General features: G+C 37.8%; 1 protein-coding gene across 1 annotated transcript in view; it reads right to left on the bottom strand.

Moving 5' to 3' along the window:
• LOC106087243 (TNF receptor-associated factor 4) overlaps positions 1–14,445 on the bottom strand; it is an 89,330-nt gene extending 74,885 nt beyond the window's left edge. Inside the window, exons 1-2 of the mRNA XM_013252212.2 lie at positions 14,126–14,445; positions 10,978–11,047 (exon numbers count right to left, since the gene is read on the bottom strand). Coding sequence (XP_013107666.2) covers positions 10,978–11,047; positions 14,126–14,373 — 318 coding nt within the window. The 5' untranslated portion in view covers positions 14,374–14,445. The remainder of the gene's footprint in view (positions 1–10,977; positions 11,048–14,125) is intronic.
• Between the last annotated feature and the right edge of the window lie 580 nt (positions 14,446–15,025).

Below are 15,025 nucleotides of genomic sequence, written 5' to 3' on the forward strand. Positions count from 1 at the left end.
AATAAATCCTTGCCTTTGCGTCTTGTATTCATTAACAAAAATCTAAAATACAAGTCAAAATATCGTTGAAAGTTAGGAAATTGACCTAGGGACAAGACCACAGTGTACCGTAGTTAAAGATGCAAAATAGACTAACAAATAGAATTGTTTTTAAATGTTTATTTCATTTAGGTTAAGATGCTAAGGCTAAAAAATGAAATGGGACAATCATCTACGAAATAAAATAAGAATCAATCATCAATCCAATTGTAAACGGATTGTCATGTCCGTTAGTAAATAGGAAACTTAATTGAAGGATAGCATCTTTATTTTAAAGTTTTGGTTCTCTGGCTCGTTTTCATTGCTAAAATCCTACGAATAAGGACCAATCTTCGTCCAACTTTTTTTTTTCACTACAGAGAGAGATTGAAAACAGTCTCAGAAAAAAGAAAACTGAAAAAGTCAGAAATGATAATCAAGATTGGAACCACCGCCTTCTATGTCCCTTACATAAGAAAGGAGAAAAGATAGTGAGGGCTTATTACAGTATGTGCTTATTGTCAAAGCTCCATGATCCATAAGTCGGTATAAATTTATATCAGCATTATTTTTGGAACCCCTACAAATAAACTTTTATAACTTTTCAGTTCTTCCTTGTTAAGGTCCATGGGCCACAAGTTGGTATGAATCCTTTATAACTGGATTTAAAACTTTAATTTTTTGACACCCTAGAAGGATTTTTTTCATTTCGTTTTAAATCAGCATTTGTTGCAGTGTTCTTATAACTCCAACACTCAAGGCTTAAGTGACTCCCCTAAAAAAAATGTTAAACGAATTTCAAATTAAATTCAACAAAAAAACTGTACATTAATGCGAAAAATAAAAACCCTACCACAATGAGCATAAAACCATTTGAACCAGTTTTTCCAAATCATCTCCGACGACAGATGCGACAGTCAATATAGCTAGCTATATTATACATACAAATGTCCTCTTATATTAAATTTATTACGATAAGCATCCTTTGTGTAAGGACAGGATAACAAATCTTTTGATAAACTCCGATTGAATGATTTCTCTTGCGTGTGTCATGAAAGATCCTTAAAGTAATAGCAACAAGAAAGAAAACAGACAAATGGAGCAGATGTTCGTTCTCAACAGTTTTTGCTTTACATCCTATGCCTTCCTTTAGAAACAGGTCATTCGCCCATGAGAAAAATAGAAATGAAGAAAAAGGGACTGTAAAATATAGAGGCCTCTTGCGTGCGTTGGCAGAAATTCTCTTTGTCATAAAGGATACATTAATGTGATCATTGTACTCACAAGGATTCACTATAGTATACCAATACCAATGAAGTTATGTACTATGATAATTATGTGTCTTGGCTCATCTTCGCTTTGGTCTTTTGTTTGTAAACCAATTTTTTTTCTCTTCGATTTTGTCTTTAAGAATTTTCTACAGCAGCTGTATTTTTTTTCGTATTGTCAGCAGCCTATTTTTCCCCCATAAAGATCTCTGATCTTTGCCACACACAAAAACCAGCAATAGAACGCACGCACTCACAATTATTATTTCTAGGACAGCCTAACACTAACCATCAGCCTCTTAACATAGTGTTGTATGATAAAGGAATTTGAAAAAGCAAAAAGAAATTTATGGCATCACAAATAGATTTCGTCTTGGTTTGTTGCACATGCCGAGAATATCAGGTTTCTTCGATCAATAGAAAAGAATAGAATTATTTGAGTTTTTACAATGCTTCAGGATAAGAAATAATTTGGCGGGGAATTCTGATTTTTGTAAGGAATTTGAGAAAAAAAAAAGGTAAAAACAATAGCTGGTCCCTTGTAACAGGAAACTTGCAAAAAACTTCAGGCTGTGAAGGAGAGCACATAAACTTTAAGTGGCTAAAATCTGTATAGCCCAGGGGGAAAAAGGACTTGATTTTAAGAAGATGTTCTACTCTAATACATATATACACCTAAGGGGGTATTCACAGACCAATTATGAATATAGCAGGGAAGAATTATGAACTAAAATAGTGGATCTGAACCTGTCCGTTTGTGGACGTGAACGTCTATATTTAACTTTTGGTAGAACCTTCCATCAAATTTCTACTAGGGATTATTCCTTCATTACATCTGGTAATATTTGTGAGTGTTTAAGCCAAGTATCATAATGAGTGTGGGTATCACATAGAGCCAGAACTGGTCTTCGAGTGAACTCACCTTTATAGTGGTCTATCCATTCAACCTGAATCCGAATTGAGCTAAGAACGGCTTTTCAGAAAAGTAGAGCTGTGGAACATCTTTTGAGATTATTGATTCCAAAAGGAATGGAACGTTAGCATGTCTGCCAATGACGCTGAACGCCTGGGTTAGAATCCTGGCGAGACCATCAGAAAAAATTTTCAGCGGTGGTTTTCCCCTCCTAATGCTGGCAACATTTGTGATGTACTATGCCATGTAAAACTTCTCTCCAAAGAGATGTCGCACTGCGGCACGCCGTTCGGACTCGGCTATGAAAAGAAGGCCTCTAACCATTGAGCTTCGACTTGAATCGGACTGCACTCATTGATCTGTGAGAAGTTAGCCCCTGTTCCTTCCTATGTCCATTACTAATGGACATAACCATCAGCTTCAAATTCTGATAGCTGATTAATTCTTATTATATACTTCATATATGACTACTATATTTAGTACCTATCTACCGAATCGTCGTAACTTGGCCCTAAAGCCTTTTCGGTATTTTTGCGTGGTTAATGAGCCTTCAACTAATCTGTGGGTAAGTGGAAGACTTTTAAACTTTTTTCCAATTATTTGGAATTAAGTCCCTTTATAATGAGGAAGCTACAAGCATTTTAAGTTATTTTCATGAATCTTTTTCCAATTATTATTTTTTAAAAAATTACTTTTTATACCCACCACCATAGGATTTGGGTATACTAATCTAGTCATTCCGTTTGTAACACCTCGAAATATTGATCTAGGACCCCATAAAGTATATTTATTCTTGATCGTCTCGAAATTCTGATTCGAACTAGCCAAGTCCGCCCGGTCGATATGGGCCATATCGGTACTGATTTGAATACAGCTCTTATATAAATCGATCTCCCGAATTGATTTCTTGGGCCCTGGAAGCCTCAATTTTTGTCCGGTATAGCTGAAATTTTGCACATAGTGTTCTGTTATGACTTCCAATATTTGTGCTAAGTTCGGTCCAAATCGGTCTATATCCTGATATAGCTCTCATAACAACCGATCCGTCTATAACCTGATATAGCTTTCATATAAACCGATCTCCCTTTTTGACTTTATCTCAACTGCGGATACTGACCTCCAGTGTTGTCACCTGTATTTGCTGTCTTTAACATCCATTTAAGGCAGTGAGAAGAATTTTGCCTACCCAAGGCAATATCCAATAATCGATTTAGAATCATAGATAGCACCGCGACAAAAAAAGGTAGTTTACAGCACCAGATTACAGCATCGCCATGTTTATAAGTTCACATGGTTTTCCTTTAGCCAAACAATGGGAACCCAAATTGATCATGGTGTGATAGATGGACAGAATTCATCGATAATGTTAGATATACGACCGATCCGAGATGCGAACATCAATTTGGGCCATTACCTAATTGAAGCGAATGTTCGCACCGCCCAAAGCGTAGCTAGAAACGTACGATCTGAACCTGCATGGAAACTGGATGACGAAAAGCTGTAAACGCAACTTATTCCTATGAATATTGCTTGAAAAAGTATTCCTTATTCCGGTTGCAAGCCATTGCTTTCATTATGAAAAATGCCGTGAAATACGTACATCTGTACCAAAAGTCTCTCCAAGGAACCCATGATACTCCCGGGAATATCGAAATGATATTTATGCCAAGAATATTCTTATAAATAAAAATCAATTTGTGTTTGTTTGTGGGTTTGTAAATTTTTTTTATTCCGTATAGACTCTAAATGGTCTGAAGCGATTTTTTTGAAATGTTCACAGATGATGGGCCATATATTTTTCTCATATCGGAAGGGGAGCGAACGAATTTGATGTCCAATTTTGGAGCCAAGTGTTTGGGGGTACGGCCTGAAGGACCCCCTAAACTGAACTTCATTTCCGATTATGGCAATATGGAGCTCAAATCAAAGATATTTGGGAGTAAAAAACGAATTTGATATCTATTTTCAGGGCAAAGTGCCGGTGGCCGCTCCAGCCCCAAAACACCCTCCGTATTTCATATCCAATTTTGGAGCCAAGTGTTTGGGGGTACGCTCTAAAGCACCCCCTTAACTGAACTTCATTAACGATTATGGCAGTATGGAGCTCAAATTAAAGGCATTTGGGAGTAAAGAACGAATTTGATATCTATTTTCAGGGCAAAGTGCCGGGTGCCGCCCCATCTCCAAAACACCATCCAAATGGTTCATATTTATCGACCATGGCAATATGGGGCTCAAATTAAAGGAATTTGGGAGTGGAGAACCATATTCGATTCGAAATGTCGGAGGTAGCATTCCTACCCTAAAAAGCACTTGTCATTACCCTAATTTTGAAAAACATCAGATCTCGAAGATTGGTAATGCGATTCGTTCGTTTTTTGCACTCTCACCCCCGTAAACCGGAAATATTTACCAATACGATAATATAGGACTCAAAAGAAAGGAGAGAAGTAGAAATTTACCCAGGAACCGAGAAGGGGCAAATTTCTCACACATCAATGAAAGCTTTCCGATTCAACTTTAAACTCAATGATAAGGGCCTTCTTTTATAGAAGAGTCCGAATGGAGTCCCGCAGTGCGACACCTCTTTGGGGAGAATTTTTCACATGACCATACATGGCATGGTACCTCGCAAATGTCGCCAGCATTAAGAGGGGATAATCACCGTTTTAAATTTTGTCCGATGTTTTCGACAGGATTCGAACGCAAGCGTTCAGCGTGCTAGGCGGACATGGGCTATAGTGGCACGAGTTCGATATCCACATGCAGGGCGAAGTGTCCCCACCCTAAAAAGATATTAGAACCACCGCTTTGAATTTTGTCCGACGTTCTCGTCAAGATTCGAATGCAGGCGTCCAGCGTGATAGGCGGACATAGGCTACAGTGGCACGAATTCGATATCCACATGGGGCGAAGTGTCCCTACCCTAAAAAGATTTTGGAGAGTTAAAGAAGGCGCAGCGGAGCGTGCCCGGTTAGGCTAGTTAAACATACACAACAACCCTGCAGTCAGTAGAAACGCACTAGGTGAAGGGGTGGTATCTGGAGAAAAGGAGATTAAGAGAAACACCTTGGTTTATCTGTCTCTTCCTCAGACGACTGACGACTGGTTGTGGCCTTAGTGCATTATCCTCGACTTCAGGTGCCGCGAGACCTACATCTATAGGAGGGACGGACAATATACTACATTCAGATGCCACCACCGCAGCGGTTTGATCTTTGGAGTCCACTTTGAGCCTAAAGCTGAAAGTCTTTAAAATGTTTGCGTAAAAGGTAGTACCTTTTCCGAGATCTTAGAGGAGCGAACTGAAAAACACGTCCGCTCCCCTCAACGGTTATTTTGTACTATGTCCAAGTAACATTACCTAAGGAACATTCTCCTTAACTGCTGCTTTCCTTTGGACACATGTAGCCTTTTACTATCTGTAAAAGACCAAATGACCGACCACAAAAGAAGTCATTCCACAAATGTCACAATTGACTTCTTTGGTTTTATAGCAATTTTATTAACCATAAGCTTTCTTGCTAGCTGCCTTTGTCGGTGGCATGAGATAAAAACAAAAACAAACACTCCATGAACGGTCCACGCTAAAGTGTCCACACTTCCTTAGATGTATCAATTCTCTGTTTGCAAACAACAAACTTGGGGATCAATGCTAGGCGAAGCCTAGGGAAGAACATCGAAATCTGTCCATCGATGATGAAGTGCCTGGAAAAGGTAGATAGATGAACGTAAAGCTTCATGTTTAACGCCAAGTTTCAATTTCAATGTGGAAAAAGAGACAATACAGAATGGAGTACCATACAATCTGTCTGTCTGTCTGTCTGACTGTCGTTTCATACATCTGTATATTTGCGGTTTGTCAAGAAGCAAAACAAAAGCGCCAAAGAATGGCTTCTGATCCCATCTGCTCCATCTGCTGGGGAGCCAAGGGGAGGCTTTGTGCGAGAGCACGCTCACGTCCAATGATTTGGCAAAATATGGTAACGACAAGTTTTACTTTTGCGGTTGCTTGCTTGGCTGGTTCGCGCCGATGTTGGCCTATGCTTGATTATTTTTTAAGTGGCTTTACTGCAAAAGGTTTAATGATCTAACTAAACTATTTCCCTGACACCCCACCGGTCGTTTGATCATTTGATTTACTTGGAAAGACATTTCGCAAAGGCAAACTAAACGAAATAAGCCAGCCATAGAACTTGTTTAGGTTGGTCTTCTGTGAATTTTCGTCTATGGCCAATGGAATGTTGTCTTAGCTGTCCACATACGTCAATACGATAATTATATGAATTAATAGAGTCCTAGGGAATTTTTTTGTTGAAATACAAATACGAATACGAAGGAAATGAGTTTTGGGGAAAACTAAATGTCCTTTGCTGTCCTTTTGTTCCATCATTTATAACAATAGCATATCCTTTCTTTTGTTTCTTGAGACTTCGCTGACACCTTGAGCTCTGGGGAGTCTAAATAGCTTGTCTAACATTGATGCTCAATGTGCTGTAACTTGTCCCTACAGGATTTCGCTATTTATTATGCTGTGTTGCGGCTACAAGGAGCTGTGGCAAGGCTACAATGTCACAAATTTTCCTTTTGTCACAAAGGCCTATTGTCTTGCTGTTGTGGTGCGCATGTGCAGCAGCAGATGCTTGGCATTTTGCACATTGCACAACCAGCATAACTATAATGCAAAGTAATCAAACGACATTCCTGTCAAGCCATCAACCTTATTTTAACAATTCCAACAGTCTGCAGGTTGTTGCCATCCAGGAAATGAGATGACAAAATGCTAAAGGTGTAATGAATGGGAAAAGAGAAAATTTCTGCTAAGAGAATTTACAGCTGGTCCAAAGACAGACCAAATGAAAAAGTAATTTTTTACGGAATATTTTTATACCCTACACCACTACAGTGGTACAGGGTATTATAACTTAGTGCATTTGTTTGTAACACCCAAAAGGAAGAGAGATAAACCTATTGATAAGTATACCGGTCGCCTTAGAATCACTTTCTGATTCGATTTAGCTGTGTCAGTCCGTCTGTCCATGTTAATTTGTGTACAAACTACAGGACGCAATTTTCATCCGATTGTCTTCAAATTTGGTACGGGCATGTTTTTCGGCCTAGAGACAAAGCCTATTGAAAATAGAAACAATCGGTTTAGATTTGGATATAGCTCCCATATATATGTTCGTCGGATTTGCAGTAATACTGCAATAAAATGGTCATTTGTTAACCGATTTTCTCAAAATTTGGCAGGAAGGATTTCCTTGTGACTCTTGACATTAGTGGTGAATTACATTGAAATCGGTCTAGATTTAGATATAGCTTTCACAGATATATATCGTCCGATTTTCACTCCTACAGCCACTGCAAGCGCATTTATTGACCAATCTTCCCAAAATTTTGTACAACGCTTTCCTCGACGACTTCCACAATATTCCTAAAGTTTGGTCGAAATCGGTTCAGATTTATATATAGCTCCCATATATATATATCGGCCGATTTTCACTCCTAGAGCCACTGCAAGCGCATGTATTGACCAATCTTCCCAAAATTTTGTACAACGCTTTCCTCGACGACTTCCACAATATATTTAAAGTTCGGTCGAAATCGGTTCAGATTTATATATATATATGTTGTTTCGATTTTGAGAAATATGTAAATAGAGTGCTCATTTGTTAACCGATTCTCTCGAAATTTGGCAGAAAGGATTTCCTTAGAACCTTCAGAATCTTATATATAAAAATCTATTTGTGTGTTCCTTATAGACTCAGAAACGGCTGAAACAATTTTCATGAAATTTCTCTGATGGTACATAATAATCCCGTGGTGAAAATAGGGTACTACATTTTTTGATATCTGAAGGGGGAGCGGAACCTCCCCCTATCCTAATTTTCAGAAACGACAGATCTCGGAGATGGGTGGTGGGATGTAACCTACAAACAAAAATTTGGTACTCAAATTTCGGATGGGGTACCTAGGGGGGATGCCCCACCCCAAAACCTACCAAATATATATATACACCAATCACGCCAATATGGGACTCAAATGAAAGGTATTTAAGATTAGAAAACGTATCTGATATCCAATTGTCTGACCAAGTGTTTGGGAGACAACCCCAACCCCCAAAACACACCTAAGTCGGACATATTTACCGATCATGGCAATATGGGACTCAAATGAAAGGTATTTGCGAGTGGAATACGAATCTGATATCCAAATGTAGGACCACGTTTCTGGGGGTCCACCCCTTCCCCAAAACACCCCCCAAACAGGACTTTTTTACTGACCATGGCATTATGGGACTTAAATAAAAGGTATTTGAGTGTAGAAAACGAATCTGATATCCAGATGTGGGACGAAGAGTTTGGGGGACCGCCCATGCCCAAGGACATACCCCAAAGAACACAAATTTACAACCATAGCTATATGGGACTCAAATGAAAGGTCTTTGGAAGTAAAGCACGAATCGGGAAAAGTGTTTGTGGGGCCACTCCACCCTCATAACACCACCCAAATAGGAAGTATTTGCTGATATTGCAATATGAGGCTCAAATAAAAGGTATTTTAGGGTAGAACACGAATTTGATATATATTTTCAAAGCCAAGTCACTGAGTGACGGCCCCATCCCCCAAAACACTCTCCAAATAGGAAATGTTTGCCGACTGTGGAAAAATGGAGCTCTAATGAAGGGTATTTTGGGAGTAGACCATGAATCTGACATCAAAATTCGGAACCAACTGTCTAGGGGACCCACCACCATAACAACCACCAAGTAGGACGTATTTGCTCACCAAGACAATTTAGGTCTTAAAGAGAGTGGAGCTCGCTATTGAAAGTTTTAAGGACCCATACCTCTTAAATGAAGGGTATTTGAGATTAGAAAACCAATTTGATATCCAATTTTTAGACCAATGGCAATGTGGTGTTCAAATACATGATATTTGAGAGTATTTAACGATTCTGATCATTTTTAGGACTAAGAGCTTCTGGGTGTCAAATAACAGGGCGCAAAATATATACCCACTTTCGGCGCCAATTTTCTGGCTCAAATAAAGGTATTTGGGAGTAAATAGAATACAAGTCCGATATCCAAATGTTTGACCATGTATTTGGGACACCGCCCCGATATCCTTCGTTAGTTTGGCCCAGATCGGTCCAGATTTGGATATAGCTGCCATATAGACCGATTCTCCTATTTAGGGTCTTAGCCCCATAAAAGCCACATTTATTATCCGATTTTGCTGAATTTTGGGACAGTGAGTTGTGTTAGGCCCCCCGACACCCTTCGTTAGTTTGGCCCAGATCGGACCAGATTTGGATATAGCTGCCATATAGACCGATTCTCCGATTTAGGGTCTTAGGTCCATAAAAGCCTAACTTTTTTTCCGATTTTGCTGAAATTTGAGACAGTGAGTTGTGTTGGGCCCTCCCGACATCCTTCGTTACTTTGGCCCAGATCGGTCCAGATTTGGATATAGCTGCCATACCGCCAGACCGATCCCCCGATTTATGGTCTTAGGTCCATAATAGCCACATTTATTATCCGATTTTGCTGAATTTTGGGACAGTGAGCTGTGTTGGGGCCCCCGCCATCCTTCGTTACTTTGGCCCAGATCGGTCCAGATTTGGATATAGCTGCCATATAGACCGATCCCCCGATTTATGGTCTTAGGTCCATAATAGCCACATTTATTATCCGATTTTGCTGAATTTTGGGACAGTGAGCTGTGTTGGCCCCCCCCCGACATCGTTTGTTTGGCTCAGATCGGTCCAGATTTGGATATAGCTGCCATATAGACCGATCCTCCTATTTGGGGTCTTAGGCCCATAAAAGCCACATTTATTATCCGATTTTGCTGAATTTTGGGACAGTGAGTTGTGTAAGGCTCTTCGACGTCCCTCTTAATTCGGAACATATTTCGATAAAACTGCTATGGGACATAAGGTATGCAATTTACTCGGGATTTTGATGAAAGGTGGTTTACATGTATACTCGAGTTGGTTGGTATCCAAAGTTCGGCCCGGCCGAACTTAACGCCTTTTTACTTGTTAATATTAAAACAAATACAGTAATCTCATTTCTATACAAAGTATTTCCCTTAAGGAGGATATGCAACAAATCGTCATGTGCCTCTTCTAACAGCCTTAACAAAGTGCAGCCCTCCCTTTTCGCCTCACTTGATATAATGCACATAAAGATCAAGAAAACCACAGCTATTGCTTGCTTAATGGTCTGGTGATTGTCAAAAAATTGACATTTGGCTATGCAACCAAAACCTCCCCTATCCCATTTGAATTTCCCCAAATGGGAGTTTTTATGACCATTCCCAATCATTAGACATATTTGGGTCAAATTTTTAGTTTATTTGAATGACAAGGAAAAAACGAAGAGTACTTAACATTGGATTGAAACAAATATTTTTGAAATAAAGAGTTGGAAAACTTTTCATATCAAAATATTATTGGCTTTCACTGACTGATAAGATTTAATGGCCATTAAAGAGGCTCATTTTTCTTATAAAATTCTAGAAGGGATAACAAAACATAAATGCATTAAAATGCCTTAAATGGAATCATTAAAGAGATTTTTATGTTTCCCAAAAATTTAACAGCTGTTATATGTTTGGAAAAAGTATTTTTTTATTTGGGGCATAATTTAATGAAAGTGGGGTGGTGACCTGCTTGGATGAGATATTCAATTGAGACTACTTACAAATGATTTCTGCTTGTTTCTTAACATTTTTATATATTTATGAAAATTTTGAGTTATAACTTACCTCTTCATAGGTATTTTCCCTGGAATCTGATTGTATGGAACTGCCAGCAATGGAGCGTCGAAACATTTCGCTGAAAGGTAGAAAAGAAATAAAATTCATTAAATTGCAATCATCCGGTAGAGAAAAGTTCACCAATGAAAATTGAAAATACTAAAAAAATTAATACTGAAAGGTTAAAAATTGCATCAAAATGATGCAATGAGGGTACCACATTGTAAAGAAATAAAAACGTGCTGAGTTCGGCTGGGCCGAATCTCAGGTACCAACCACCATGGGTTCCTCAAGAAATTTTCCTTTATTAACTCAGTTCGGATTTGAATTATTTGACAACAATCAAATCTGTAATTTGTTGTGGCTGCTACGGTCTCAAGTAGTCAATATGAATGGGTATTTAAGGGGCCTCTATCTCGTATATATACCGATTCGGATCATGCTTGATGTTGGATGTCCTAACATAAGGCTTTGTGCCAAATAAGACGAAAATTGAAGTCTCAAGAAGTCTTATACGGGAATCGGTTTATATGGGGGATATACTAGTTTCTTGACCGATTAGGATTACACTCGGCAATAATGGTGGAAGTCAGAACAGTCATATATGGGGGATATACCAGTTTATTGACCGATTAGGATTACACTCGGAAATAATGGTGGAAGTTAGAACAGTCATTATGCCAAATTTCAGCCAAATCGGATGTATACGGAGGTTTTTGGGGGCTCAATAAGTCAAATCCCGGAATCGGTTTGTATGGGGGCTACATCAGTTTATAGATCACATCAGTTATCACTCTCGGCAATGATAGTGGAAGTGAGAACAGAGGTCCTTGTGCCAAGTTTCAGCCAAATCGGATGAAAACTGAGGATTCTATGGGCTCAAAAAGTCAAATCAGGGGATCGGTCTGATGAGGTTATAAAGAGACTTTAAATCGAGATATGGGTCTATATGGCAACTATATGCAAATTTTGATCGATCTAGACCAAATTGCAGAAATATGTGAAGGGGCGTAACTTAACTTTCTGTCCCACATTTCGGCAATATCGGACAAAAAATGCGCCTTTTATGGGCCTAAAACATTAAATCGAGAGACCAGTCTATATGGCAGCTATATCCAAATCTGCACCGATCTGGGCCTAATTGAAGAAGAATGTCGAAGGCCTAACACAACTCACAGTACCAAATTTCAGCGAAATTGGATAATAAATGTGGCTTTTATGGGCCTAACACCCTAAATCGGAGGATCGCCTTAAATGGCAGCTATATCCAAATCAGGACTGATCTGGGCCAAATTAACGAAGGATGTCGAGGGGCCTAACACAACTCACTGTCATACATTTCAGCAAAATCGGACAATAAATGTGGCTTTAATTGGCTTAAGACCCTCAATAGGAGGATCGGTCTATATGGCAGCTATATGCAAATCTGGACTGATCTGGGCCAAATTGACAAAGGATATCGAAGGGCCTAACACAACTCACTGTCATAATTTTCAGCAAAATCGGACAATAAATGTGGCTTTAATTGGACTATGGTGAGTAATGCCTCTTATAGCTTACAAAATAGAGAAGCCGCTGGTCCCGATAAATTGCCGGCTAAAATTGTCAGGAAATAGATAAGAGCAGATGGATATTTCTTCTTTTTCTTCTTCTTGGAAATTTTCAATACGTGCCGAAACCTGGTGGTCATAATTAAGGGTGATCCTGCTGGTCATGGAGGGCAAGCTATTGGAGCTACTCATAAACACAATGCTTCAGGACTAGGGGGTAAATCACAGTGAACAACAAGGCATTGCCTAGAAATAAAAACCACTATTCCAGACCGAGAGGATTTTTGTAACGGTGTATGTGATGAGAATGATAAAAAAACCATCTGCATAACTGAGTACTGAGTATTAATAAATCTTGAGAAGAATAATGTAACCATGAGGTTACATTTACTGTGGCGTTGGTCTTCAATCTGGGACTGGATGGCCGTTTTGATGGAATACTGGAAAAAGAAATGCTAGAAAAGTTCATCAGTGCACTTTTCTTATAGAAAAGTTCATTAGTGAACTTTTCTTATAGAAAAGTTCATTAGTGAACTTTTCTTATAGAAAAGTTCATTAGTGAACTTTTCTTATAGAAAAGTTCATTAGTGAACTTTTCTTATAGAAAAGTTCATTAGTGAACTTTTCTTATAGAAAAGTTCATTAGTGAACTTTTCTTATAGAAAAGTTCATTAGTGAACTTTTCTTATAGAAAAGTTCATTAGTGAACTTTTCTTATAGAAAAGTTCATTAGTGAACTTTTCTTATAGAAAAGTTCATTAGTGAACTTTTCTTATAGAAAAGTTCATTAGTGAACTTTTCTTATAGAAAAGTTCATTAGCGAACTTTTCTTATAGAAAAGTTCATTACCGAACTTTTCTTATAGAAAAGTTCATTAGCGAACTTTTCTTATAGAAAAGTTCATTAGTAAACTTTTCTTATAGAAAAGTTCATTAGTGAACTTTTCTTATAGAAAAGTTCATTAGTGAACTTTTCTTATAGAAAAGTTCATTAGTGAACTTTTCTTATTGAAAAGTTCATTAGTGAACTTTTCTTATTGAAAAGTTCATTAGTGAACTTTTCTTATTGAAAAGTTCATAGTGAACTTTTCTTATAGAAAAATTCATCATTGATTTCTTCTTATTGAAAAGTTCATCATTGATTTTTTCTTACAGCAAAGTTCTTTAGTGATTTTTTCTTATTGATAAGTTCATCAGTGATTTTTCCTTATTGAAGAGTTCATCATTGAAGAGTTCTTCAATGAACGTTTCCTGTACCAGGGTTCTTCAATGGACTTTTCTAATGGAATAGTTCACCAATGCTTTATGATTTTCATTTTATTGTCGCTATGGCGCCATGACATTAGTGACGTTGTCTTTTTAACCTGCCTTGAATTATTAACTTGCAAATACTGTTTATAGCCCTTAAGCATTTTGCAGAGTAATTACTTTTAATAATCTTGTTTTGTAATCTCAAAGTAAGACCATAAATTAACACTTCATAATCCACAATTAGTTGTAAACTTTTAATATAAAAAAATCTGCTTAATTATTAGAAAATAAAAAAATGTTAATTTTCCTACAAAAAAATCTGTTATTTCTATTCTAATTTTAAATGATAAAAATTACCTTAAACGTTGACAAGGTGTAGGCGCTACATTTGTAGTCGATAATGAATGTGTCCTTGAATCGCTGGCACTGAGCTGATTGGTGTTGGATGAGGAATGGTGGTGTTGCTGTTGCTGTGGATGCTGATGCTGATGAATGATTTTGGTCGTGTGGCTGGTGGGCAGATAGGCTGTGTTGGCATCGCGCATGGGCACCGGCGGTGGTGGCAGTGTTGTTCTCTGATTGTATGGCATGGTGGATGTTGACATTTTTCTTTTTCGCTGTTTGTTAAAAATCGACGTAGTAAAGAATTTAAGTTTGTTGGCGATTTTCAAATCGTTTTCTTTGTATCTAAGACTGGAGCTCATTCATACGTAGTACTGGCCAAATATGGTGATATTTGGCTTTGTTTGTATTGTAGTTTTTAGTATTTGTTAAACTTGTAAATTAGTTTTTTTGTTGTTTAGTTTTTGTTCAATGGAAGATTTATGTTGTTTTATGTGGGCTTTTTGAAAAAAAAAACAAAAACACTTAGAGGGGCTAAAGCCCGCACGCTTATTGTGTTTGTTAATTTTCGCACGAATTTATCGGAAAATATATATTTTTTCGGTTCCTAAATATTTTTTGAGTTTTTTTTGTTTTGTTTGTCTACTTTTGTTTTGCTGCTTAATGAATTATTTATTTATTTTTGTTGTTGTTTTAGTTTCGAGTTTCTTATGTTTTGCTAATATTCGCTGGTAATTTGTTGTCAATTTTCACCATAAATGGCAAGGATTTAGTTTTTCTTAATGAGAAAATTAATTTTTTAGCTTATGGATTACTAATGCTCCCATAGTTGGATAGTTTGCACCTGCAGCCTAGTTGTTCATCATAATATCCATGAAATGAGGTCATTTAATCAATTTAAATCACATTAATGTT

The sequence above is a fragment of the Stomoxys calcitrans genome, chromosome 3 (genome assembly GCF_963082655.1).
Source record: "Stomoxys calcitrans chromosome 3, idStoCalc2.1, whole genome shotgun sequence".
Lineage (NCBI taxonomy): Eukaryota > Metazoa > Arthropoda > Insecta > Diptera > Muscidae > Stomoxys > Stomoxys calcitrans.